The sequence below is a fragment of the Macrotis lagotis genome, chromosome 1, assembly GCF_037893015.1.
Source record: "Macrotis lagotis isolate mMagLag1 chromosome 1, bilby.v1.9.chrom.fasta, whole genome shotgun sequence".
Taxonomy (NCBI): Eukaryota; Metazoa; Chordata; class Mammalia; order Peramelemorphia; family Peramelidae; genus Macrotis; species Macrotis lagotis.
In genome coordinates, this window is record NC_133658.1 from 872,761,700 (window position 1) to 872,788,872 (window position 27,173).

The window sequence follows — 27,173 nt, forward strand, 5'->3', positions numbered from 1 at the left end:
CTCACCTTCCTGCACCATAGTGTTCCCATCTGTCAAACAGGGATCACAGACTCTCCCTCACAGGATCAAAGGGAGGAAAAAAATTTCCTGCAATCTCCCCACAACTGGGATTTGTTTTCATTCTTGATAATAATTCAGTAAAAGCACCTTCTTTATCCGCTGTGTTATTGTCGTTCCATCTGAAGGCTCCTATGATGCTCGAGCCAGGGTTCTTGTTTGCCATGTCAGCTGGCTGCTGAAAATATCCCCTGAGAAGCTGGAGAACCTGGAAGAGATGTTTCTGGAGCGCCTGCAGGAAAAACAGGAAGAAGAGTCTGAGTAAGATAAAATGGGTAACTTCCATTCTCAAGTAATGAACCCCAGAGTTCTCATGTGGAAAATGGGTAGAAGGGCCCCTTTGATCCCTTTCTCCCAGGAGTGGTATGAGGATCAAAAATGTTCCCCAGTGAGGGGATTTTCTAGTTTACTTCAGTTAACCTTTTTAATGATCAAAACTTTTTTTTTGTTAAATTTAACCATTTTGGCTGGAAATTGTTTTAAAATAATAAATCCCACCTGTCCCTGTCTTGTTAGAACAGATAGGGATGAGCTGGGACTGAACCTGTGATTCCATTTGTAGAGGAATCTCCCACATGAGGAAGCTTTCCCTACTAGTGCAAATCAGCATGGTCCCAGAGAGTTCCCAGGGGGCACAGAGAGGGTATGGGCTTTGTCTGGACTCGCACAGTGTTGTAAACATTTTCTGTATGGTTATTTTGGGGGGGGGGGTCATCACAGGAATGACATTATCTCTTGGATTTGTCCTAGGCAAGCATTTGTTTTGTTTAACTCTACATATATGTTACTAGGGTTTTCTTTTTTCTAATTTTTCTAATGATGCAGGAGGGAAATGAGAGAGAGAAAAAAAATTTAAACAGAAAAAAATTTGCATGATAGCAGTCAGTGCTTTGCAAATCGAGCTTTCATTGGCATTTATAAGCATTTATATGAAGCTTTAAAATTGTAAAAAATCTTCATTTGAGTTTCATTACAGCCCTGTGAATGAAGCCTGGACTATCGGCATCACTTTCCCCCTTTTACAGATGACAAAATCAAGACTTAAGAGAGAGGAAATGATTTGGCCAGTGGTCACACAGCTAATTAATTGGAGGTGGGATTTGAACCCAAGCCTAGCACTCCATCCCTTAGGTCATATTGCCTTGCCTCTCCAGTCACTAGGGCTGGAAATAATTTAGGGCTGGAAAGATGTGCAGAATTATCAGCATCTTCATTGTTATTGCCACTACTACTATCACTGCACAGATGAGGAAAGGTCCCTTCTTTGTGGCTACCTGCCTCCGGGTCATTTTTGTTTATTTGTTTTCCCAGGTTTGGCTCTTTTCTACCTTTTCTCTAGGATAGAGCGCAGTCTTCCACTAGTTGACTGTAATCTAGTCACACAAAATGAGGTTTCTTCTCTAAGATTCCCTTTGAGGATGTATGGGTTGATTTTTAAGCCTTTTACCAAAAGCTTACCTCTTAGTTCATCCAGCCATGCAGCCGGGATTAGAACCAAGGTTCTGGGCAGCTATATGGTCCTGTAGATAGATCTCTAGCCCTGAAGTCAAGAAGACCTGAGTTCAAATCTGTCCTCAGACACTTGACAATTAATAGCTGTGTGACCCTGGCAAGTCATTTAACTCTAATTGCCTCAAAAATTAAAAATTAAGATAAAGAACCAGGAATTGTTCCCTCCCTATCTTCCTGGCCTTGATAAGGCATAGACTCTAAGGAACCTTAGAGATCATTTAGTCCAGTCCAGTCCTTTTACTGAGAAGGAAACTAAGATGCAGGGAAGGAAAGGAACTTTCCTTAAGGCCTTATAATTAATCATTAAAATTAATGTTTTAATATCAATCAATAGTTTAAAAGTTAATAAATAATTTATAAATATTAATAAATGTGAGATGCATAAATTTAGAGATATCTCCAGTTCAAATGTTCCTGTAGATTTTTGGTGCCCTAGCTGTGCTAGAACTTTCTGAGTTCATTTTGGCCTGATTCACCAGTTGAACACACTTGACCCCAACATAGTTATGTCATTTTTGGTCCTCTTCAAAGTAGCAAGGACAAGAACCAGCCAACAATTGGTAAATGACAGAATTAGGATTTGGACCTATGTCTCCCCTCGGCCTTTTGTCAGTGACTTTGAATAAAGGCATAGATGGATTGTGGATAGCACAAGGTGGGAGAGACAACTGAGGCATTATTAAATAACAGGAGCAGGATCCAGTGAAATCTCAGCTGGCTAGGGCTTTGGATTGAATATGATAAAACGTGATCCAGTTGGAATCAAGTGTAAGATCTAACACTTGGGTTCAAGAACCACCTTTGCAAGTTGATATTTGAAGAGAAGGAATCCAATCCAGTTAATTAGAAGGCAGATAGATGGTGCAATGAATAGAGCCTGCTAGACTTGAAGACTTGAGTTCAAATTCAGGAAGACTTGAGTTCAAATTCAGCCTCATACTTCCTAACTGTAGTAGACCTCTGACATGACACTTAGATCTTTGCCTTAGTTTTCTTAGCATAAAATGGGCATAATAGCACACTTAACTGAGAGATACTTTTAAAGTATGTTGTTCATCTTAAAGAGCTATGTAAATGCTGGTTATTACTGCTATTAGGCCCTTACTGTATACAAGTTACTATGCTACATAGACAAAATAATAAGTGTTCCATCCCCTCAGCGAGCTTACACTCTACTGAAAAGATACAGTCAGTTAACAGACAATATACAGGATTCCCAAAATCTCAACTTTGTATTAACCTTTAACAGCTGAACTTGCTCCAACCATTTAAACCTGCACAAAGACTTTTGACATGCCAAGCATTCCTAGACCTAGAAGCCCAGGTTGAAAGGGGAGAAATTGAAAGCTGAGAGGCCTTTGGTGGCATTCTGTTGTGTCCAACTCTCTGTGAGCCTGTTTGGGTTTTTACCGGAGTGGTCTGCCATTCCTTCTCCAGATCATTTTGCAGATGAAGAAACCGAGGCAAATTGACTTGCCCAGGTCACACAGCAGTGTCTAAGACTGGATCTGAACTCAAGTCTTCCTGACTCCTGGCCAGTGCTTTATGCACTGTGGTGCCACCTGGTTGTCCTGTTCTGTTAGAAGGCTTTTACAGTAATTCAGGCTAAAAAGTGAAGACTTCAGAGATAGAGGCTGTATCAAGTCAAGTCAAGAAGCAACTTTATTGATCCCAAAGTGGGGAACCCTGATATTCTCTAAGGCCAGTCCCAGCTCTGACATCCTATGTTCTAAGGACCCTCCCAGCTCTGACATCCCAGGTTCTAAGGACCCTTCCAGCTCTGATGTCCTGTGTTCTAAGGACCCTCCCAGTTCTGACATTCTAGGATTTTAAGATTCTGAAACAGCACCTAAGAACTGAGCATGGTAATTGGAAAATTAAGTGGTCTTTTTAACTCTATCAAGGTTTGAAAAATACATAAATACAGATATGTATATTTTGTACATGTGTGTATATGTACACATATGTGTATGGGTATCTTAACTCCTATGGTTTTTCCAAACTCTCCTTTTCCAAAGTTTTTTAGAATTTGCTTTTCTAGTCTGAGAGATTCTGGACCCCAGCAGGCATTTTGAACGATCCTTTTACCCATGTTCTGAACATTTCTGAAAGAACTTGGCTTGCGACAGCCTGGGCTGGTGGTTGAGGGAGAAGGGGGAGTGAGAGAGCTCAGCTCCATTGGACAGAGCACTGGGATCACAGGGTGTATTTCACTGATGTTCCCAGTACATCTATTTTTAAAAACCTTTTGTGCTTTTTTTCATCATTCAAACTGCAGTCCTGTTAGGATGGATCAATGGGGTAAGTATAAGCACGTACTGAACGTTGTGTCCTGTTCAGCTTCTCTGTCCTTTAAAATCAGTGATGAGTCCATGGTGTTTCTTGTCCGTAAGCCCCGCATGTTGGACCCCCTATGATTGGCCCGGCATTGTGGGTGAATCTGGAAGCCAGGAAGCAGGAGGCCTGCTCTCACAGTTATTTCTTCCTCTTCTACCTCCTCTCCTCTCCTCACCCCCAGAGCTGCTGAAGCTTTAAGAAAAAAGAGAGAAAATCGGAAGAAATGGCAGCGTTATCTCCTAATTGGCCTGGCCACTGTTGGAGGTGGGACAGCAATAGGTAAGGACTATTCATGGCTTTGGGGCATGGTCCAGAAACACCCTGATCTAATCAGAGCTGCCAAAAGGAAAGATTGCTTGGCTTCTGAAGTGAAATGGCAAGTTGAAATTTGACTGGCCTCATGACCTAGAATCCTAGCCATGAAAAGGGCACTCCTCTCATTCCCTAGCCTCATAACCCGGGAGCCATCTCTGCTTGGGCTCTGTGGCCTCAGACCCCACCCTCACTCCCACCCAAGACAAGTCAGGGCCTAGTCTTTCAAACTCACATTCTTCCCTTCTTTTTTTTTAATCTTTTGTTTTCATTTCACATTTTAAGATTTTATTTTATTTTCCATTTAACCAAAATTATTTTCACTCCCTCCAATTCTCTAATTAAAAAAGAAAGGAGAAAACTTTTGTAACAAATATACATAGTCAAGCAAAACAAATTCCCAAATTGTCTATCTTTGTCTATCTACATACATAAATAGAAATATATATATCTATACACCCACATAAATATAAGTATAGATACACACACACACACACACACACACACACACACAAAATTTCCATCCTACCCCAATCCATTACCTCTATCAGGAGGTAGATGGCATATTTCATCCTGGCTCCTCTGGAGTTGTGATTGGTCATTACATTGATCAGAGTTCCTAAGTCTTTCAAAATTGTTTGTCCTTGGTTGTTATTGTATAAATATTGTTATGATTATTATATAAGTATTTGAATAGATTTTGGATAAATTTGTATAAATTATCGCAGACATTGTTCTCCTAGTTCTACTCAGTTCAGGTGAGTCTTCCCAGGTTTTTTGGAAGCCTTCCCCTCCATCATTTCTTTTCACAAAATAGTATTCTACCACACATGCCAAAGTTTTCTACCTCAAAGGAAACAAGATGCACAGATTTATGGTGCAGCTAGGTGGCACAGTGGATAGTGCACCAGCCCTGGAATCAGGAGTACCTGAGTTCAAATCAAGCCTCAGACACTTAATAATTACCTGTGTGGCCTTGGGCAAACCACTTAACCCCATTTGCCTTGCAAAAAAAAAACCCTAAAAAAAAAATAGATGCACAGATTTAGAGAATCCACCCCAAGTGTTCCCATGGCCTATTTGTCCCTGACCAATGGTAGCTCATTCCGAGCTCATATTGGGATTATCAGCCACACTTGGACACATGTCCTTTGACTCCAACACAGTGCTGCCATTTTGGTCCTCTCAGAGAGTGAAGGACAATAACCAATTCTGCCACATCCATATGCCACAATTTCTTCAGTCATTCTCACTTGATGGCATCCCCTCAGTTTCCAGTTCTTTTTTTTTTTAACAAAAAGATCTTTTCCTTCTTTCTTTAATCTTTTTTGGGATACATACCTCATAGCAGTAAGATATTCCCACTTTAATAATGCTTTGTCCTGACCCTATTTTTTACTTTCACTGTAATTATTCTGATTCAGCTCCTCATACATCTCAACCAGGCTGTTATCATAATTTCCTTATCAGTGTCATATTTCAAATAACTGAAAAAAGTATTTATTTGGCATTTAATGGGTAGAAAGCTAGATGGCTCAGTACTGAGCCTAGAGTCAGGAAGACCTGTATTCAGATATGGTCTCAGACACTTAACTAACTGTATGACCCAGATAAGTCACTTAACTTTTATTTGCTTCACTTTCCTTATCTGTCAAATGGAAATAATATTTTCTACTTCTAAGAGTTGTTGTGGGGATCAAATGAGATCATATTTGTAAAGCACTATTATTTTTATTATTTTTAAAATTTATTTATTATTTATTGTCATTCTTATCATATGCAAAATGAGACATTTCCTGACTTCAGGGCACTAACAATTCATAAAGGGAAGTTGTGGCCTGGAACAGAATTCTGATTTGGAAAGTTCCTGAAGGGTAAATGGAGATCCCATGCTGAATCATTTCCTGTCTTCATTGTAGGGGTGACAGGGGGTCTGGCTGCCCCATTCATGGCTGCTGGAGCAGCTGCTATCATTGGCACCTCTGGCGCAGCTGCCCTGGGCTCGGTGACCGGCATCGCTGTCATAACCTCTCTCTTTGGAGCTGCAGGAGCTGGTCTGACAGGTAAGGTTGGAAAATTGATCTCATAACTGCAGCTGGTTCTATGATTTCAAAGTGTATCCCGTCCCAGGAACCACATCAAGGACAGAGTAGCAAAGGGTCTCCATTTTGTACAAGAGGGAGTTTCCAAGGGAGGAAATTGCCCCAAAATTTCAGAGATGCCAATGAGAAAGATAACTAAGTGAAGCAGATGATGGAGGCCTGAGTCTGAGTTCAAATCCAGCCTCAGATATTTAGCAGCTGCGTGACCCTGAGCAAGTCACTTCACCTGTCAGCCTCCTCACCAGGGTTGTTAGGAAACTCAAAAGAGATAATATTTATAAATTGCTTTGTAAATCTTAGAGGATGATGATTATTATCACTATACCACAATACCTCTGGCATATTCTGTAGCCACATGTGCACCATGTATGCCAAGAGAATCTCCAAGGGAAGGCAGAGAGCTCTGGGCCAGTTTTTGGCAGCTATGAAGTTGCCTCCTGAGCTGTAGGATGACACCAGGCCATACTCTTGGGATTTTGTTATTTTTAATTGTTTAATTTGCTCTTATTCTGAAATGAATCACTAGTATCACTGCTTTCCAGCCCACACCCCAGTCACTAGGTCTCTTATCAAATGCTAGTTCAGATAAATTTAGGTGGTATAGTGGAAGGAATGAGTTAAGGGTCCTGGGTTCAAATCCCACCTCTGCCATTTACTACCAATATAACCTTGAATATTTAAATCACTTAACTTCTCTGGGAATCAAGTTTCCTCATTTTTAAAATGAGTAGATGACTAAATGACCTTTGAGGTCCCTTCCAGCTTTCAAACTATGAGTATGACAGTGCAGCATTACAAGACCAAATATGACTCATTTAGCCTTTATTGCTTAAATGGAGTCACAGGAGGTAGGGAACCCTGGCAACCGGAGGCTTCTACCGGATGTCTCTGGTTCACTGCATGACTGTCTCCAGGGTCTGCCATGATCCACATGTCTCCTACAGATCCAGGCTCAAAAATCCAACCTTAGGCAGTCCTCAGCAAGGGTATGCTGATACATGTTTAATCACCATCTCTCTAGGGGAGGGGAAAGTACATAGGGTACATTTATGAATTTAATCTGAATTACTGCCATTTTCTCCATTACTTTCTAAAGTGTAGACAAATCATCAAAATTATAAATTAAGCCCTGATTTTTTTTTCTAGGGTGTAATTCCTATTGAAAATTTAACGATTAGCTTTCCATCATGGGAGCTGACTCCACACACTCCTGAGTGCCATAGACACCCCTTTCTCATTCCAAGAGCCTCTCTAGGGATTCACAGGCAAACATACCCTCCTTCACTTGGAAAGCTTCTCATCTCCCTCTAAATCACATTCTGTTCCAGACACACTCAGTTCTCCATAGGGGCCCTCAGAGGCTGAGTCCCCAGCATCCTGGCCAGAGATGCCCAGGCACCAACATCAGAGAGAAGTGTTGATACAGACTCCACAGCTGGAGCTTACAGGGCCCTAGGGTCCCTCTGCTTTCCAGCCCCAACTGTCTGTTTTGGTCTTTGGCATACTTCTGGTCTCATTAACACTGTTCATTAACAATGGCTGGCCAGCTTGGTGGTGGAGTGGATACAAGTCTTGCTAGAGTCTGCAAGACCTGAGTTCAAATCCCACATCAAACACTTACTACTGAAGGAAAGTATCTCTCTGCTTCAGTTCCCTCTCCTAATGAGCACTACAACAATACCTACATCCCAGGCTGTTGTGAGATAAAATGAGATTTTTGTAAAGTACTTTGCCCAGTGCCTCATATGTATAGGTATATAAAGACATTCCCTTACCTCTCTCCCATCCCCCATCCCCCCAGTAGATAAGAAGTCAGGAAAGGTCTGAGCAGAAAGAGCAAGTAGGTCAGAGACAGGGGCCTGGTCTTAGCATCCCCAGGATGCTCTGGTGACCCCTGGAAAGCGCCATTCATACTGACCAAAGGGAGGGCCAGGTTCATGGCTGTAAACTGTGGTGATCTTCATCCACACCCGAACTTCCTGCAAAGCACAGCTCTGGCACCATCACCTTCTGGATGATTATTCTTCCACCCTCATTCCTTATCCAGTTATTAGCACTTTCTCCTCAGAATGACTTTGTTTCATGTATATTTATTTTACGTTTTATTCCTCTTCCCAGTCCCTAAAGAAGAATGTAAACTTCTTGAGGGCAGGGATCTTTTGTTTGTTTTTGCAAGTTATAGGAATAGGGATGCACATGGACCATCCCCTCGTTGTCTAAGAAACTGATTTCAAGATGTCTCCCTTTCCCCATCCACTCAGAGTTGCATCTAGCTTTTTTAATATTAGAAATATAGGGGGCGGCTAGGTGTAGCAGTGGATAGAGCACCGGCCCTGGAGTCAGGAGGAGCTAAGTTTGAATCCGGCTTCAGACACTTAATAGTTGCCTAGCTGTGTGACTTTGAGCAAGTTACTTAACCCCATTGCTTTAAATAAATTTTTAAAAAAAGAAAGAAAATTCCAAATGAAGTCACAAAGCATTAGACACAACTGAAAAAAAACTAAATAACAATAAACATATGTTTGTATATGTCTATATAAATATGTGTATGCATATATTTCCATATTTATATATGACTGTTGGTGATTTTTACACACACATTCATATTTTTTTTAACAAAGTCAGTTTAGAAGTAGGAGGCAGTTAGATGGCTCAGTCAATAAAGCACTAGGTTTGGAGTCAGGAAGACCTGAATTCAAATGTGACTTCAGACACTTATTAAGCTGTGTGACCCTGGGCAAGTCACTTAACTTCAATTCATCTTAATCTACTATAGAAGGAAATGGTGAACCACTCTCATATCTTTCCCTGGACAGTATTGTCCATCAGGTCATGAGCACTTGAACACAACTGAATAACAATAACAATAATACAAAAATGCATTTCTCTTGATTATACATGTATGTAGCAGGAATTCTGTTTTTGCATTTATCCTCAAATTGAAGGGAAGGGAATTGGAGGAAGACAAATTTTTGATGATTTAAAGAAAATAAGATTAAAAAAAAATAAAATGAGAAATCCAAACTTAGTGTCTTCTAAGGTTCTTCCAGCTCTGAATCTCTGCCCCTCTGATCTTTAGGCTACAAGATGAAAAAGCGAGTGGGAGCCATAGAAGAATTTGAATTCTTACCCTTAACTGATGGGAAACAGCTTCACATAACTATTGCCATCACTGGTTGGCTCTGTTCTGGTAAATACGGTAAGAATGGGGGTGAGCAAAGCTGTGGAACCCTAATTTGTGTGACCAATTCATGGGGCAGACCATGTTTGATGTGTAACTGTATTCTGCCCTGATGTGTAACTATATTCTGTCCATCACACTTGCCTGGATACTGGGATGAATCTGTGACTTAATCAGTGTGACCCTTCCTCCCATCCATACTTTTGTCCTATGCCAGTTTCACCCATCTCTTCCTATAAATCCCCCAAGTACCACCAAGTAATGGTTCTTGACATAATCTCTGCAAACCTGTTTTTAAAATATGTCAATAACTGTATTCAGTATAATTAGCTTCTTTTGTAATTTTATGTATTTTGTTTTATACATTTAAAAACCATATTCTGAAAAGAGATCCATGGGCTCCACCAGACCAACAAAGGTGCTAACACACACACAAAAAAAAATTGGACCTGGAATCAGGAAGATTGCTAACTAGGAGTGTTACTGTGGGCAAGTCACTCTCTCTGCCACAAGTCCTGAGTTTGAGTCTCTGTTCCATCACTTATTGGTTTCATCTAATTCAATAATATTAAGTATTTATTTAGCGACTTCCAGGATCCATGCATGGAATTAGAAGCACCAAGACCAAAAAAAAGAAACTCTTCTTGTCCTCAAGTAGCTTACATTCTACTGAAAGGTCACAACATAGAAACCTAAGAATGTATATGATTGTTTTGAGGAAGGAGGAGACCACTGATAACTACAGAGATCAGAAGACTTTCTATGGGATATGGCACATGAGTTGAACCTGGAAAGAAGTGAGGGAGGTCACCTGTTTCAGGAGCAAAGGAATAGTTGATTATGTCTAGATAACTCTGATACAGATTTTTCTTTTGAATTTTTAATATGGTTAGAAATATTTATAGCCTAAAAGAAAGTCATCAAATAATGTTACAGGGGACCCATCGACCTCCCCCCCCTTATGGGATGTGGTATTTTTGCCATCTCTGCAGTAGGCAACCCATCATTCCATTAAATAGTTATTCATTAAGCACTTTCTAGATGCTACAGCCTGGAAATACAAATGCAAAAATGAAATAAAGACTCATGAAACTAGAATAAAGAGAGACCCTGAGGGAACAAATAATAAAACATACCCTTCCTATTGTGGCAGATAGATGGGTCCACTAGAGCAGAATAGTGTGTACATCGTCAGGGCTGATCTCTGGGCTAGATATTTTTGCTTAATTGTTTTTCTGTGTCACAAAGCATGATTCAATATGAAATGATGATAACTCAGTTTAAGACAAAAAGGCACCAATAAAATACCAGCTTTAGAGGTAGAGGAACCAAATTGAAATTATGGCATATATGTTTAACACCCATGTGATGATCCTTGTGGAGTCAGGAGGACCTGAGTTCAAATTCCACCTCAGACACTTAATAATTACCTAGCTGTGTGGCCTTGGGCAAGCCACTTAACCCCATTGCCTTGCAAAAACAAACAAACAGAAAAAAAAAGAATAATGAGAAGCTTTGCCAAATGCTTTGCTAAAATCCATGTTAAATGGCTAAATGGAAATATTTTTTGCATGGCTTTCCATTTATAACCAACCATATTGTTTGACTTCTTGAGGAAGGAGCAAGAGCTTTTAGGTATCATTTGTCCTCGTTAGAATGTAAGCTCCTTGAGGGCAGGCACTGTCTTTCTGTTAGTAATTGTATCCCCAGTGTTTGGTACCCCATAAGCACATAATAGAGACTTATTAACTTGGGTTGAGGAAGGGAGAGAATTTGAAATTCAAAATTATTTTTTAATTTATGTAAAAAAATTAAATGTAATTGGGAAATATTTACCAAAACAAATAAAAATATATTTTTTTAAATCTAGGTTAAATTCTTTTTATGGAAGTTGTTTTATCTGACATTTCTAGTACTTGTTAAAAAAAAATAAGGTTAATTGTGCATTACTTGATTTTTTTCATAAGCTTTACTGTTTTTACACTAGTCATTTTCCACATGCCCTTTAATGAACCATTCAGTCCCTTAACTAGCCAGTATCTTCTTTCGAGTTATACTCCATCCCCAGCCAGGAGCCCGTTTATCTATTTTAAATCATGGTTCAAAAATCCCAATCCCATTCTCTGACATCATCTCCTTAACCAGCTGTTACTTCTTGGATTCATTTTTCTTCTCCTCCAGATTCCTTGCCTCACATTGGCAGTAGCAGTGACAAAAGCACCATCTGTGCCCCCATGGTCTTCAGTTTCCTGCCCAAGACTTTATCATCCTTAGCAAGGCTTTCTAAATTACTTCTGGCAGTGTTCTTTGTGTCCACGTGAATCACCAGCAGTAGGTGGGAGTCAGTCATCAGGTTGGATAAGACTCAGAGGATTTTCTTTCTCAACCAGTACCCCTCCCTCCAGGAAGGCAGCCCCCTCAGTGCCTCTTCCAGGGGAGTCACCATCCACCCCCATTCTCTTTTTCCTCTATTCTTTGCTGAGTGATCCATTATCTGATAGCACCTACATTTCTATAGCAAGATTTCTTGGAAAAGAATCACCTTTTTTCTCCTCAGAGAGTACAGTTCAGCATCGAGAAGAGCTTCAATTCAGTTAAACATATTTGATAATAATTAAACTGTTTTAGAAAGGTAGAGAGTCATTCTGCTACAGTGGCAAGATTGCTGGCCCTAGAGTTAGGAGTCCTGTGGTGGCTAGGTGGCGTGGGGTGGCTAGGTGGTGTGGGGTGGCTAGGTGGCATAGTGGATAAAGCACCAGCCCTGGAATCAGGAGTGCCTGGGTTCAAATCCAGTCTCAGACACTTAATAATAGCTGTGTGGCCTTGGGCAAGCCACTTAACCCCGGTTGCCTTGTGAAAACCTAAAAAAGGGAGGGGGGGTAGGAGTCCTGAGTTCAAATCCCACCTCTGACACTTACTGATTCTTTGTTCTGGAGTAACTTCACCTCCAGGGCCAATTACCTCACCTGAAAGATAAAGGAGATTGACCTCTAAATCTAGATAGATGATTTTGTAACCCTTGATTTCATAAGTGGTAATGTTTCTTCTCCCAGTATAGATTTCTTAGGAGTCCCTGTGGCCAGCACTGCTGGCCAGCTCTCTGACTGGTGTTTGGACCAGCCCATCACTGATAATATGCCCAAAGCCTTTTCATATTGGGAGGACCTGGCAGAACTTAGATTTTTTTTGGTTTGTTTTTGCAAGGCAATAGGTTAAGTGACTTGCCCAAGATCACACAGCTAAATAATTATTAAGTATCTGAGACCGGATTTGAACTCAGATCCTCCTGACTCCAGGGTAGGTGCTCTATCCTCTGTGCCACCTAGCTGCCCCTCAGAGCTTACATTTTGTATGGGGTAAGCTTCAGGAATCCAAGGTCACTCCCCAGTAGAAGTCAAATTCATTCATCTGACCTTTATTAAACACCCACTGTATGTAAAACATTGTGCTGGACCAAGGGAAGATACAAGGTCTACCGTTATGGGGCTTACACTCTAGTTAGGGAGTAAGACCCTAAAACAGATAGCTTTTTGTCTCCTAGGATCCTTCAAAGTAGGAATTGTCTCATTCTTTGTATATGTATGTGATCAAGGGCATGCTGGTAAATGTTTAACAGCTGGCTCTGTGGAGAGGTGGGTGTTGCAGAATAATAATAATAATAATGATGATGATGATGATGATGATGATGATCATTTTTTTAGTCATATCCCACTCTTTGTGACCCCTTTTGGAGTTTTCTTGACAAAGATACTAGAGTGGTTTGCTATTTCTTTCTCCAGCTCATCTTACAGATGAGGAAACTGAGGCAAACAGGGTTAAATGTCTTGCCCAGGGTCACACAGCTATGAAGTATCTGAGGCCAGATTTGAATACAGGTCTTTATGATTCCAGGCCCAGCACTCTACCCACTGAACCACTCAGCTACAAGATACATTTTTAAGTTTAATCTGAAGCATTAGCATTTTCTCCATCGATTTCCTAAATCTAGACAATCAGCAAAACAGTAAATCAAGCCCTGATTTGTAGCTCCACTATTTTCTGAAGTGTAAGTACTCACACTGAAGACTGAACAGTCAGTTCTCACCAACAGCTTCAGGCTGACTTCAGCACAGCACCCCAGCTGTGATATACAATGGATGGCTATATGTAGGCTCTGGTTTATCAGCATGAGGCAGTCCCTCCCCCAGTGCAGATCATAGCTCACCCAGCACTTGGGAGATCAGTGACATACCTATAAACTCATTGTCTCCCTGGTTCTACATAAGCTCTCTGAGAGTAGGAATTGTCTCATTCTCTGTATTCCAGATCCATATTTGTTCATTGATTGTTACATTTGAGAGCTATATCTGAAGGCTTTAGAGGTACAGAGAATTTAAAACATGATGTGTTGTCTTCAAGTCCAGCATGCCCATTCAGCACACTTCTCTGTCTCTCTTTTCTTTATTATTTTTGACAAGGCAATAGGATTCAGTGACTTGCCCAAGGTCACACAGCTAGGTAATTATTAAGTATCTGAGATCACATTTGAACTCAGGTCCTCCTGACCCACTGCGCCACCTAGCTGCTACTCTGTCTCTCTTCTTGATCTGGGAAGGGAAAGAGGTTGGAATCTATGATTTTATTAGTTATGGGGACTCCCGGTTAATAAACTCTCCTCTCCTTTCTCCCATGCATATTGGCAACTTCTCTGCAAATTATCACCTTAGAAACTTGCCTGGGGAACCGAGGGATTGAGTGACCTGTCCAGAATTATGCAGCCTGTATAGTGTGTCTCAAAAGAGGGACTTGGAGAGACAGCTAGGTGGTGCAGTGGATAGAGCACCAACCCTGGAGTCAGGTGGTCTTGAGTTCAAATCCAGCCTCCGATAACTAAGTGTGTGACCCTGGGCAAGTCACTAAACCCCTGATTACCTCCAAAAATAAAAATAAAAGAAGGAAGAAGAGGAACTTGGAACTTGCACCCAGGTCTGCTAGGTTTTTGAGGTCCTTTTTCCTGGTTCCTCAATCTGATGCTGCGCGACACTGAGCTATACCAATCGGCCCCTATCATACCATACATTATTATATGAAAATTACTTTCTCAAGTGACTCATGAGAAAAGCTACCTTCTCCTTTGTGACAGTATGGGGGCCATGGGGGGAGAGCAAGAGAGTTAGGCTTCAGAAGAAGGGAGTAGGTGAATATTAATGCTGTTAAGTGGCTTACATTCACCTCTCTTAGCTAACTAGCAACTCAGTAACCACGTTGAGACCGACTTGTTTCAGGTTGACAGCTGCCTGTTTGGGATTCATACCCCAAATGGCCTTCTCATAGGGAAAGGGGACTTCATATCAACATAGAATTATGAACTTAATTGGCTTCATATTATTTTCTTTTTAGACCAGAACTGTGATTTCTTTGGTCTGAGGAATTTGTAGGTTGGCATCTGCCTGGTAACTTATGGTCTTAGCTACCTTTACCTTGAGTATTAAGAAGTTAAGTGACTTGTTCATGTCACCAGAAAGTTTCAGAGGTAGGATTTGAATCCAGACTTTCTTGGCCTTGCTCCTTCATGTTACAGAAAACTAAAGCCCAGAGAGGGACTTGACAAAATCTTCTTTCCATACATTTTGCTGCCTCTTGACCTTAGAAAGGGTCTGAGCACAGAAACAGAGGAATTTTGCAAATGAGTTATTTTTGACTCTTAACAGAAATCTCACGTGACTCATGAAAAAAGCCACCTCCTTGGTGAGAGAGATTCCTCCACCCACAACTCAAATCATCTCAGATGTCTGCAAGTCAGGCCAACACAGCCTCCAACACACCCACGGGAATGTTACTTTGAAAAACCATATTATGAAATGGCATCTCAATTTAAGACTTAGTGTGCCGAGAGGGGACTTGTGGGCATCTGGAACTAGCCCTGGTGCTAAGATCACTGATGCTGAATCAGTTTCAGAGAAAGAAAAGGTTTGCCCTTAATATAACATACTTTTTCTCTTTTAATCCATACAACATACCTCCATTCAGGAGATCAGGAAGGATTGATAGTATAGGAGAGTAAAGGTTTAGGCCTAACCCCTAACTCTTTCTATTATTAGTTTTATGACTCTGGGGAAGATACTTAATTTTGTTGAGTCTCACCTCCTTCTCTTCTCTTTTCTTTCCTCTCAGGTTCCTTGACTTCAGTTTTCTCATCTGTAAATGGGGATAATCATTCATAGAAGTATAAATCTAGGGTTTAAAAGCTCCTTAAAGGTCATCTTATTCATCTCCCTTGTCTTAAAGATGAAGAAACTGAGAGAAGTTACATTGCTTTCCCAAAGTTACCTAGGGAGTAAGTAGATAGGATAGGATTTCAACGCACAACCTCTGATTCTGAATCTCTACAAAGCAATATTTGCTAGGAAGGTATAGTAATAATAGAGGTACAAAAACATCAAAAAGCAGCAGCATGTTCCCCTTTCACATTGGACCCTGGGGTGAGTGGGTTCAAGTCTAAATGACTGCCACAAAACATCCCCCCTGACTAAGCTTACATCTAGATGTGTTATAGCTAACAAATGAGTCTCTCCCTTGTTTGCAGGATCTAGTGTCTCAGTTCATGGTTGAGCTATGTTGGATTAAGCTGATCACTCCTCAGGGCTCTAGTCTTTCTTGCTGATACCAGCAAAGAGGTATCAAGGTGGGGTCCCTGGTTTTTTTTTCCCAAACTTTCAAAGCTCATTGTAGTCTGTTCTATCTCTGACACTTATTCACCTGAAATTGAGAAAAACTAAAACAACAGATTCAGAGGAAACAAAAATATCATCTGATCATGGCCATGGGGTGTCCAGGTAGGGAGATAAAGCAGCTGTAACAACAAGCTGGTGCTGCTATTGGAACTTCTCTTCAACCTTGAAGTCTATACTAATTTCTCTTCTACCTCACTCAGAGATGACAGGGAAAGGAGGATTCATCTCTTCTAGGTTTTTGTATATCCTGTAGTTCAAGCCCAGCATCCTATTGAAAGATTTTTGCTGCCACACATTCTAGTGACAAGAAACAGGTTGCCTGCAATGATCTGAAGTGGAGAGGAAAAGGCTACCTCTGCCACATGGATACATTCTGTGTCTGCAGCACAGGGTTAGTACTCTCATCCCATGAAGGGCAATCTGTTAACAATAGATTGGAAGCTCTGATGGGTATTAGACAAGAGCCAGCCTAGCCAGGTGCTAAGAGGGAAGACTACCAGCCACAATGACCCTCCAAAACAAAGATGTGGAAGCCAAAACCTTCCTTCCTTGTTAGAAGGAGCTCTAATCCTGGCTCCCCTACACTGACAAAGACACAGATTCTTGAAGAACAAAGTTCTTTTTAACATTTAACAGATGAGAAACTGAAGCCAAGTGGACTTGATCATGGTCACGTGACTGTTAAGGGGCAGAACTAGGAGTGATTCCCAAGTCTTCTAAGCCTGAAGGCAAGGCTTTTTTCCCACAATACTACTGTCAAATAATAATAACAAGAATCACTCATATTTCTGTAATAACACACATACAATTTGGAGCAAATTTTAGTACACCCATTTTATAGAAGAGAAAATTGAGGACCTGAGGAGGAGAAGGGAATCATCTTTAGTTCTATATTAAGGAAGTCCTAGGAGACTCCAGAAGATCTGTCAGACTTATTACTCATCACTACTCCTGATGCATTCAGTGTTGTCAAGCAAACAGCCAACTTTTAATTGTGACACGCATCCCTGTATACAAAATGCCATCTCTTATCTCCTCCTTCGCACAGGCAGATTCCATGTCTGGTATGTCCTCTCTGATCCCTTATTTTATCTATCTATTTTTATTTTTGGAAACAATTGAGGTTAAGTAATTTACCCAAGGTCATACAGATAGTAAGTATCTAAGGCTAGATTTAAATTCAGATCCTCCTGACTTCAGGGTCAATGCTGTGCTACCTTGCTGCCCCTTCCCTACAGAGCTCCACCACTTTGAATCTCTAGCTTTCATCAAAGCTTAATTTTTTTAAAAAAGGGAAAAAAGCTTAATTTTAAGGTAATTTCTTATAAATCATCACTTTGTCAACAATAATTTATTAGAAATGCATACTGTGTATTTAGCACTAATGGCTATTGATGCAAAGCAAGGTGAAAACATGTTTTTTGTCTTGGAGAATTTATATTCTAATGGGGATAAAAGATACAAAGTATCATATAATTTGTATAAAGATGCACATATATATTTGTATATAGACACACCTATAGAAAGTAATACACACATATAAATATACATTGATTTATATGTGGATATATATAGACATACATATTACACATTTGCATATAGACACAATATATAGAGATCCTTACAAGATGTATTTTATGAATACATACACATACATGATATTTATAATGTTACTGGGAAATAATCTCAAAGAAAAGACACCAGCCATAAGGGGGGCCTGAAAGGACTTCTACTGAAGGTAGAATTTGAGCTGAATCTTGAAGAAAGCCAATAGAATCTAAGAGGCAAAAAAGGAGAACCTTCCAGGCATTGGTGGATCAGCCAAAGAAAAGTCACAGAATTGGGAGATGGGTTATCATGTTCAAGTAACTGCAAATAGAACACTGTATCTGAATCATAGACTGAACAAAGCAAAATAAAAGTGTAAGAAAACTAGAAGAGATGGGAAGGAGGAAGGTTATAAAGACCTTTAAATGGCAAAAGGAGGGTATTATATTTGATCCTGGAGATAATTGTAATCCTTAAGCAAGGGAGGTGACCTGGTTAGACCACCTCTTTAAAAAAGTCACTTGGGCCATCAGTGCAACAACCAGGGACAATTTAGGGCTATCTACAATGGAGAATACTATCTGTATCCAGAGAAAGAATTTTGGACTTTGAACAAAGACTATTACCTGCAAATTAGAAAAAAAAAAAACGGGGCAGCTAGGTGGCACAGTGGATAAAGCACTGGCCCTGGAGTCAGGAGTACCTGGGTTCAAATCTGGTCTCAGACACTTAATAATTACCTAGCCATGTGGCCTTAGGCAAGCCACTTAACCCCATTTGCCTTGCCAGAAATCTAAAAAAAAAAAAAAAAAAAAAAACATTATCTTATTAGTAATTTTGCTGTCTCATACTTTATTTTTCTTCCTTAAGGATATGATTTCTCTCTCATAACATTCAGCTGAGATCAGTGTATATACCATGGAAACAATGTAAAGACTAACAGAATGCCTTCTGTGGAGGGTAGGGGAGGGAAGCAAGAATGGGGGAGGAATTGTAAAACTCAAAATAAATAAAATCTTTCTAAAATTTCAAAAAAGAAACCTTCATGAAGGTGGACAAATCATCATTTAGAGACTGTTGGACTAGGTACATTTTTATTCTAAACCGGATACCTCATAATCTTTTTAGGCACTGAAATACTAATAATCATTTTATGCTTTATTCGCCTTGTTAGCACTGCATTTGTAACATTTTTATCTATAAACTGATCAAATTAAAGGCAAGCAAAAACCACTCTAGATCTCATCCAAATACTGAATTTTAAACTGTGATCTTGGATTCTCAAAGAAAATATAAAAATATATAATAATCCATTAGATTTTTTCCTCCTTGAAAGTGCCTGTTACATTGTAACCACTTAACTAATATTGATTGATAAGTAAAATTTCACCCAAACATGCCTGCAAACAAACTGCCATGATGTTTCTGGGCCATGTCATCAATGTCCACTTGGAATTTTAGTTCTCATATGTGTGCTGTTTCCCCTATTAGAATGAGTATATGTTTCTTGTAGTCAGGAACTTTCTTGTTTTTTTATATATCTGTATCTCTAGAATTTAGCATAATTCTTTATATATAATAATTCCTTAATAAAAGTTTTTATCATTCTCATCCATTAAAAAAAAAAAGAAAAGTCACCTGGGGTATCTAGGTGGTACAGTTAATGGAGCACCAGCCTGGAGTCAGGAGGATCTGAGGTCAAATCCAGCTTCAGATACTATACTAGGCACTTATTAGCTGTGTGACCCTGGGCAAGTCACTTAACCTCAATTGCCTCACAACAAATAAAGAATAAAAATGAAATAAGAAAAGTCACCTGTTTTCCTCCTAAAATTAGTGTTCCCCTCCTGAAATTGTTTTTTTTTTAATTTCATAAATATTCTGTACTTACCTGTAAAGTGTTGTTCTCCCTACCCCACCCCATTCCCACCAATAGAATGTGAGCTCCATGAGGGTAGGAACTACCTGGTTTTGGGATTACCAGGGCCTCGCCACTGCCTGAAAGAGAGTAGAAGTTTAATGAATACTTGTTGGAAGAGCAGAAACATGACGAGAAGCTAGGTTTCCAGACTTTATTCCACATTCTTGCCCCCCAAACATGGTTTTCTAGGAGCTGCCCCACCCTAGAAATGGACCAGGTGATGTCTGCTGCCCCTTTTGCTGTGTTTCTGGATCATCAATGACCCTCTCCCCTCCCAGTGTGACCCATGTCCCTCTGTTTTCCCCTAGGAATGTTTACTACACCCTGGGCCAGCATGGCCCGGAGCAGTGAGCAGTACTGCCTGGCCTGGGAATCTAAGTATTTGATGGAGCTTGGAAGTGCCCTGGAGACCCTGCTCAACGGCCTTGTGAACATGATGGCTCAGGAAGCCCTGAAATATACAGTCTTGTCTGGTAAGAACCTCTGCAATTCAGCCCTTGCTCACCTCTCCAGCCACATGCCAACTATAGAGACAGGGAGCCAAGAGATTAGAATTTCCAGTCTAACTCTTCTGCTTCCAATGTGTGGGACCTTGGACAAGTTACTGAACCACTCTTGGCCTTCTTTTCTCGGTTAGTAAAAGTAAAATGTTAAACTCTTATGATTGTTTCTAACTCTAATATTAACTGTTTGAAAATCCCTTCTTTCTTTGAAATTTGGTGTTCTAAGAACATCTTTGATGTTCTATGTTCTAAGAACCTTCCCAGTTCTGACATCCTGGGTTCTAAGGGTCCTCCCAGCATTGACATCCTATGTTCTAGGTCCCTTCCAGCTGTCATTCCATGTTCTAGGGACCCTCCCAGCTCTGTCATTCTGTGTTCTAAGGGCCCTCCTAGCTCTATGATTTTGATTTTATATTATTTTATATATATATTTTTATATATATATATTTTATATTATATTTATATTATTTCCTTCCTAATCTGCAATTTCCTATTCATATTTGTTCCATACATAAAACCCAAGACTTTTTATCAGTCAGACTAACCTTTAAAAAAAAAAAAAGAGACTAGTTCTCCCCATTTCACCTAGGCTAGAAGTACAATAATAACTCACATGCCCTTTCCCACCACTGATGTCACAGGAACTTTCACTTGGTCCATTTCTGACCTGGGTCAGTTCCCCTCTCCTTAGATGATCTGGTGGCATCCTACTCTAAGGCTCTCACCCTATTCTTACCCAACTTAAGGTAGACAGCCAATTTGCAACTCAGGACTCCAAAGCTCAAGAGACCTGCTAGTCTCAGACTCCCCAGGAGCTGGAATTATAGTATTTACCCTCACACTCTGTGCACATTAGTCTTTAAACCATCCCTCTTCAGTTGGACAAAACTCAATTCAGATTTAGGGTAATGACATCCATTTTGCAGTCTGACCATTTTCCCCCAAGGATTGCTTCCCATTCCTGATGTTTTCCCTATTTCTTCCAGGTATCTTGACTGCATTGACTTGGCCATCTTCACTCCTTGCTGTGGCCAATGTCATCGACAACCCCTGGGGGGTTTGCCTTCGCCGGTCAGCAGAAGTTGGCAAACACCTGGCTCATGTGCTACTCAGTCGGCAGCAGGTAGCTCAAAACCTTCCAGGAACTGAAACTAGTTTTATTGCTTAAAGCTAGAGCAATGAGGAAGAGGAAGAGGAAGGGTTTATGTGATGACAAAGTCCTTTTTACATGAGGCTTCTTCAGGGATAGCAAGAGGGGACTCCAAGCCCTGTCATATCTTAGATTAATGTTAAGAAAGAACTAGCCTCAACTAGTTTAGAGAGGAAGGACAGAAACAAGAATTTATTAAATAGGCCAGGCACTGCCCATTGTAAATTGTGAGTGATTTACAAAATTATCTTATTTGGTCTTCACAGCAACCCTAGGAGGAAGGTTCTATTATGATCCCCATTTTACAGGTGAAGAAACTGAGGCAGAGGTTAAGTAACTTCTCAGAGTCACACAGCCTACAGCCACAAATTAGAATTCATGTTTAAATCAACAAGCATGTATTAAATGCTGACTGTATAGAAAGCAATATAAAGATGTGAAAATACAAAGACAAAAATGGAGGCCTTTATTTGTGTGGTAGTATGAGTACAGTACAAGGAGGATTGGATTTGGAATCAGAGAAGCAAGTTTTCTTAACTCTCACTTTCCTCATCAGTAAAATGAGTGTTGAGCTGCATAATAGCTAGCAGATAATATTTTAAGTCTTTCAGAGAGCCTTTTATTATGTTATTTCATATTGTCCATATATATAGATTTCTGTGTCTACATATAGAGAAATTTCTATATGTTATATTTTTCCATGTAGATATCTAATATATGTCTACAGATATATTAGATAGATATGATATATAACATATATCATAATATATGTTGTAAGATATATAATACATTATATAATATATGATAGTATTACCTCATATAAATAAAATTATAATATAATATCTCATTTTGCTCAAAAGAGTCCTGGGAGGTAGTTTTTTGGATGTCTTCCAAGGTCCCTGCTAGTTCTAAATCTATGATCTTGTGTTTCTCAAAAAGTTTGCATGCTCTTGGGGGACACAATATATGCACATATAATTATGAACCTCAAAGATGAGAAAGAAATGGAGCAATAAGAATAATTAGGGGCTGCAGAGCCCCTGAGAAGTATGTGGTGGAGAAAAGGCAGGACTGATGAGGAGTAAAGGGGAAAGCAGAATTTTTTTAAAAATAGAAAAGATGAAAACAAGATATGAAAATTCAGAGAAAACATATATGATCCCAAGATCATTGCAGTTTCTTGCGGTTTTTTTTAAGTTTTTTTTTTTTTGCAAGGCAAATGGGGTTAAGTGGCTTACCCAAGGATACACAGCTAGGTAATTATTAATTGTCTGAGGCTGGATTTGAACTAAGGTCCTCCTGACTCCAGGGCTGGTGTTCTATCCATCTGCGCCACCTAGCCACCCCTAGTTTCTTGGTTTTTAAAATATTTGTTCAGGAAAAGATGAAATCCAAGAATAAATTGAATGATAGCCAGTAAATCAAGAAGCAAGAGTTCACTGATGAACCAAAAGACTTGGACTAAGATCTTTATCCAGTCTAGATTCCAGAAGGAAGAATTGATGCTACAGACAGCAGGAGAATTGACTTTTTTCATCAGGTAGAAAGTTGCAATAAGGCCAATTTGGTGCTAGCAAAACCATCAAGTCTGAAGTGTCCTCAGATAGTTGACCTGATACTGGCTATAATTTTGTGGATGTAGGTATGGGTGTGAATGTGAGTGTGTATACACACTCCAGGCGTTCTGATTCCTATCTAGCCACTGGCTCCAGAGGGCTTTGGAGGAGAAAGTAAGGCTGGTGACTTAGCAGCCCCACCCACTCAAATTCAATTCATGGACTTGTCATGGCATCACCTCCCTTGATGTCATGGGCTTCTAGAATGAAGACAAACATCATCAACATCATCATCATATATATATGTATATATATATATATATATATATATCATAATATACATATCCATACATGCCATTAAGATATGGATACCTGTATATTTATATGCATTTTAATTCATTCACATATATATAGTTATGTACCTGTGATTTTATATCCATGTGCACAAAAGTGTACCTAGGGGCAGCTAGGTGGTGCAGTAGATAGAGCACCAGCCCTGGAGTCAGGAGGATATGAGTTCAAATTCAGCCTCAGACACTTAATAATTACCTAGCTGTGTGGCCTTGGGCAAGCCGCTTAACCCCACTACCTTGAAAAAAAAATGTACCTATATACATATGCTCATATACATGCATAAGCATGTATGTATACAAATATTTTCAATAAAAATCTGAATCTCATTCTTTGATTTAATAGGAACCCTCCACACTCTATGAGAGCTTAGTTAAATGAATTTCTTAAGTTTTTGTTTTGTTTGAGTTGGTCTGAGATTTGGGGTTTCATTTTGGTTTTTAGATAAATGATACTTTTAACTTTGAACAAGCAGCTACAAGTTTTCTGCACTGATTATCACTGAAAAGAGCATTTGATACTAAGGAGCAATTAACTTCTACATTCAAGAAAAACTTTTACACATTTTTTTTAACCATTTACAGTTACAGGGCAGCTAGGTGGTGCAGTGGATAGAGCACCAGCCCTGGAATCAGGACGACCTGAGTTCAAATCTGACCTCAGACACTTAATTACCTATCTGTGTGGCCTTGGGTAAGCCACTTAACCCCATTTGCCTTGCAAAAACCTAAAAAAAAAACCATTTACAGTTACATCCTTCTGAACCCCAACAAATATTTAACTCACATATACCCAAATTTACCTAAGAGAATTGTCAGTCTCAGTAGAATTTTGACATTTTTTTGAAACCCAACTTGTTAATAGAAGCTACATTTTATGATTATAAGTAAATCTATCTAAAATTTCTTCTGGCAAGTTGGACAACTAGGTGGCACACTAAATGAAGCCCAGGACCTGAAATCTGAAATTCCTATTTCAATTTACCTTCAGCTACTTCCTAGCTATATGACCCTGGACAAGTCACTTCACCTCTGTCTGCCTTAGTTTCTTCATCTACGAAATGGGGATGATGATGATAATTAATAATAATAATAATAAATGACATAGTATGTGTTAAGTGTCTTGCAAAACTTTAAGAGCTATATTGTTGCTACATATCATCATCATCATCATCATTATTACTTTGGCAATTGATTCTTATTATTGCTTGGTTCTGGTAAGTCTAGGAATCAGTTCCTCCTAAGCCACAAAAAATTTTTGTCTTCAAGTGTTGAAACATTGATTGTTGTTTTCATTTTTGAAGAGGACTAAAATGGCATCACTAAGTTAAGAGTCAAGTTACAGTGTGTCCAACTGTGGCTAATTAGACCAATACAAGCTCAGAAGGCTCTAATATGCACATGAACATTGGGGTGAGGATGTCTCTGATCTTGCACATCACATGTTTCTTTTGAGCTACTGCAATTCTGCTTTGCATCATTCTCTGATCTGCCACTGTCTCCCATATCACTCAATCAGTTCCAAAATTCTTCAGAGAGACCTTGAGAGTGTCCTTGTATCACTTCTTCTGACTACATGTGAGTGCTTGCCTTGTGCATATTATCCAAGAAATATATTGAAATGGGGCAGTTCAGTGATGCCGTGGATTGAGCACTGGACCTGAAGTCAGGAGGACCTGAATTCAAATGTGGCCTCAGACACTGGATGATTCCCTAAGGAATATATTGAAACAATGTGACCAACCCTTCGAATCTGCACTCTCTGCAGTCCAAACACTAATCACTTAGAAACAGATCACAAAGATTTTTAAACTTACTGGAGGGAGTAGAAATGAAGAACTGTTCTAAGAATGTCCTACATCTGTTATGGGGATAATGAGTCGTGTGTTGAAAATAAATCCATATTCCTCCAGAAGAGATCTATGGAAAATAAGCTTTCTCACCAAGTCCTCATTGATGGTCATCCAGATAGACAACTTAGGGTGGTAAATACTACCTTTCTGCCATTCACTGTAAAGAGTAATCATGTTTGTTTGCTTAATCCCAGAGTCCAAGCACTCACTTGATAGTGTTACTAGTCTGAAAATTTTCAGTTCCAGCTTAGAAGCATGATTAAATGCTGCAAAAACTAGTTTTTTAAAAAAAAAGCTTAAAAATTAAATCATTTCTGCCTTCATTTTCTTTTTTTTTTTTGCAAGGCAAATGGGGTTAAGTGGATTGCCCAAGGCCACACAGCTAGGTAATTATTAAGTGTCTGAGGTCGGATTTGAACTCAGGTCCTCCTGGCTCCAGAGCCATTGCTCTTATCCACTACGCCACCTAGCTGCCCCACCTTCATTTTCAAAGGGAAAAACTTAGACCTCCTGATTTGGCAAGTTGGGTGTCCCATCTTATTTTATTAACCAAAAGGTCTTCTCTTAACCATGTAGTTTTTCTTGAATATAGAGGAAGTTAATAATTCCTTAGTAACAAATGTTCTTTTCTGTGATAAAAAAATAACCTATGCAGAGAACTTATAGTTTCTTGTTCAAAGCTGCAAGTGTTGCCGATGCAAAAAAAACAAACAACATCCCCATCTGCTGGAACCTTAATATTCTTCCAATAAGGTAGCTAATTTGGCAGTCTTATATTTTTATCACGTTGGGCATAAGTGGGCAAGCAAACTTACCAGTGTTTCATAATCTTTTAAGCTAATGACAATTGTTTCTCTTTATCCCAACCCATCACTTAAACACATAGGACCAGACTTTTTATTATTTGGATCCCTTGGATCCATAGGACTCACACAAAAATAGTTGTTAGTCATTGGAATGTTATACAACTATATATTACTTTATTATAAATACTGGTGGGGGACAGCTAGGTGGCACAGTGGATAAAGCACAGACCCTGGAGTCAGGAGTACATGAGTTCAAATCCGGCCTCAGACATTTAATAATTACCTAGCTGTGTGGCCTTGGGCAAGCCGCTTAACCCCATTGCCTTGCCAAAAAAGAAATAACTGGTGAACAATCACCAAGAAATAGTTTTATATTCTTCTTTTAAAAAAAAATCATCAAAGGGGAAGGAAAAGGAACCACACAACTGAAGAAAGGAAAATATTCCAATATTTTTACAAAAAGGAAGAAATATCTGCAAAGTACAGGGTAGTGGGAATCATCCAGTGTCTGAGGCCACATTTGAATTCAGGTCCTCCTGACTTCAGGTCCAGTGCTCAATCCACTGCATCACTGAACTGCCCCATTTCAATATATTTCTTGGATAATATGCTTTGATACTGGGAAAACTCTAGATTGGATCATTAAATAGATGGTCAATGAGTATTTAGAAAGGAAAGCAGTGATTGTAAAGAGCCCATCAATGCTTCATCAAGAACAAGTCACACTATTCTAACTTCATTTTCCTTTTTTTTAGAGGTAACTAAACTTGTAGAAGAGGGGAAATATTGTAGATATGTATAACTTAGATTTTAACAAAGCATTTGATAAACTATCAATTCAGAACTAATTAAATGACCAAATTCAAAGGTAGTTAATTGTTAGTTCTTCATTGTTGGCTTGGTATAGGATATCACAGTGGAGAGCTTCAGAGTTCTGTGCTTGGCCATATGCTATTTAACATTTTTATCAATGACTCAGATTTAGTTCATCAAATTTAAAGGTGGGAGAGATAGTTAACACAGAGGATGATAGAATGAGCATGAAAAGGTCTTAACAAAGGAGGGCACTGAGCAAAATCTGAAGATTTTAGTGGTCTATAAATTTCAATATGGGCAGCCAGGTGACAAAGTGGCTAAAGCACTGATTCTCAAGTCAGAAGGATTCATCTTCCTAAGTTCAAATCTGACCTCAAACAATTTTAGTTATGTGACTCTGGGCAAGTCATTTTACCCTGTTTGCCTCAGTTTCCTCTTCTGAAAAATGAGCGGATA

General features: G+C 39.5%; 1 protein-coding gene across 2 annotated transcripts in view; it reads left to right on the forward strand.

The window, feature by feature from the left end:
* Positions 1-27,173, forward strand: part of TMCO4 (transmembrane and coiled-coil domains 4) — a 115,182-nt gene that overhangs the window by 31,269 nt on the left and 56,740 nt on the right. For both annotated transcript variants that reach the window (XM_074218252.1, XM_074218253.1), the window contains exons 5-10: positions 186-318; positions 4,088-4,185; positions 6,138-6,281; positions 9,400-9,519; positions 19,992-20,156; positions 21,173-21,309. In XM_074218252.1, the coding sequence (XP_074074353.1) occupies positions 186-318; positions 4,088-4,185; positions 6,138-6,281; positions 9,400-9,519; positions 19,992-20,156; positions 21,173-21,309 (797 nt within the window). The remainder of the gene's footprint in view (positions 1-185; positions 319-4,087; positions 4,186-6,137; positions 6,282-9,399; positions 9,520-19,991; positions 20,157-21,172; positions 21,310-27,173) is intronic.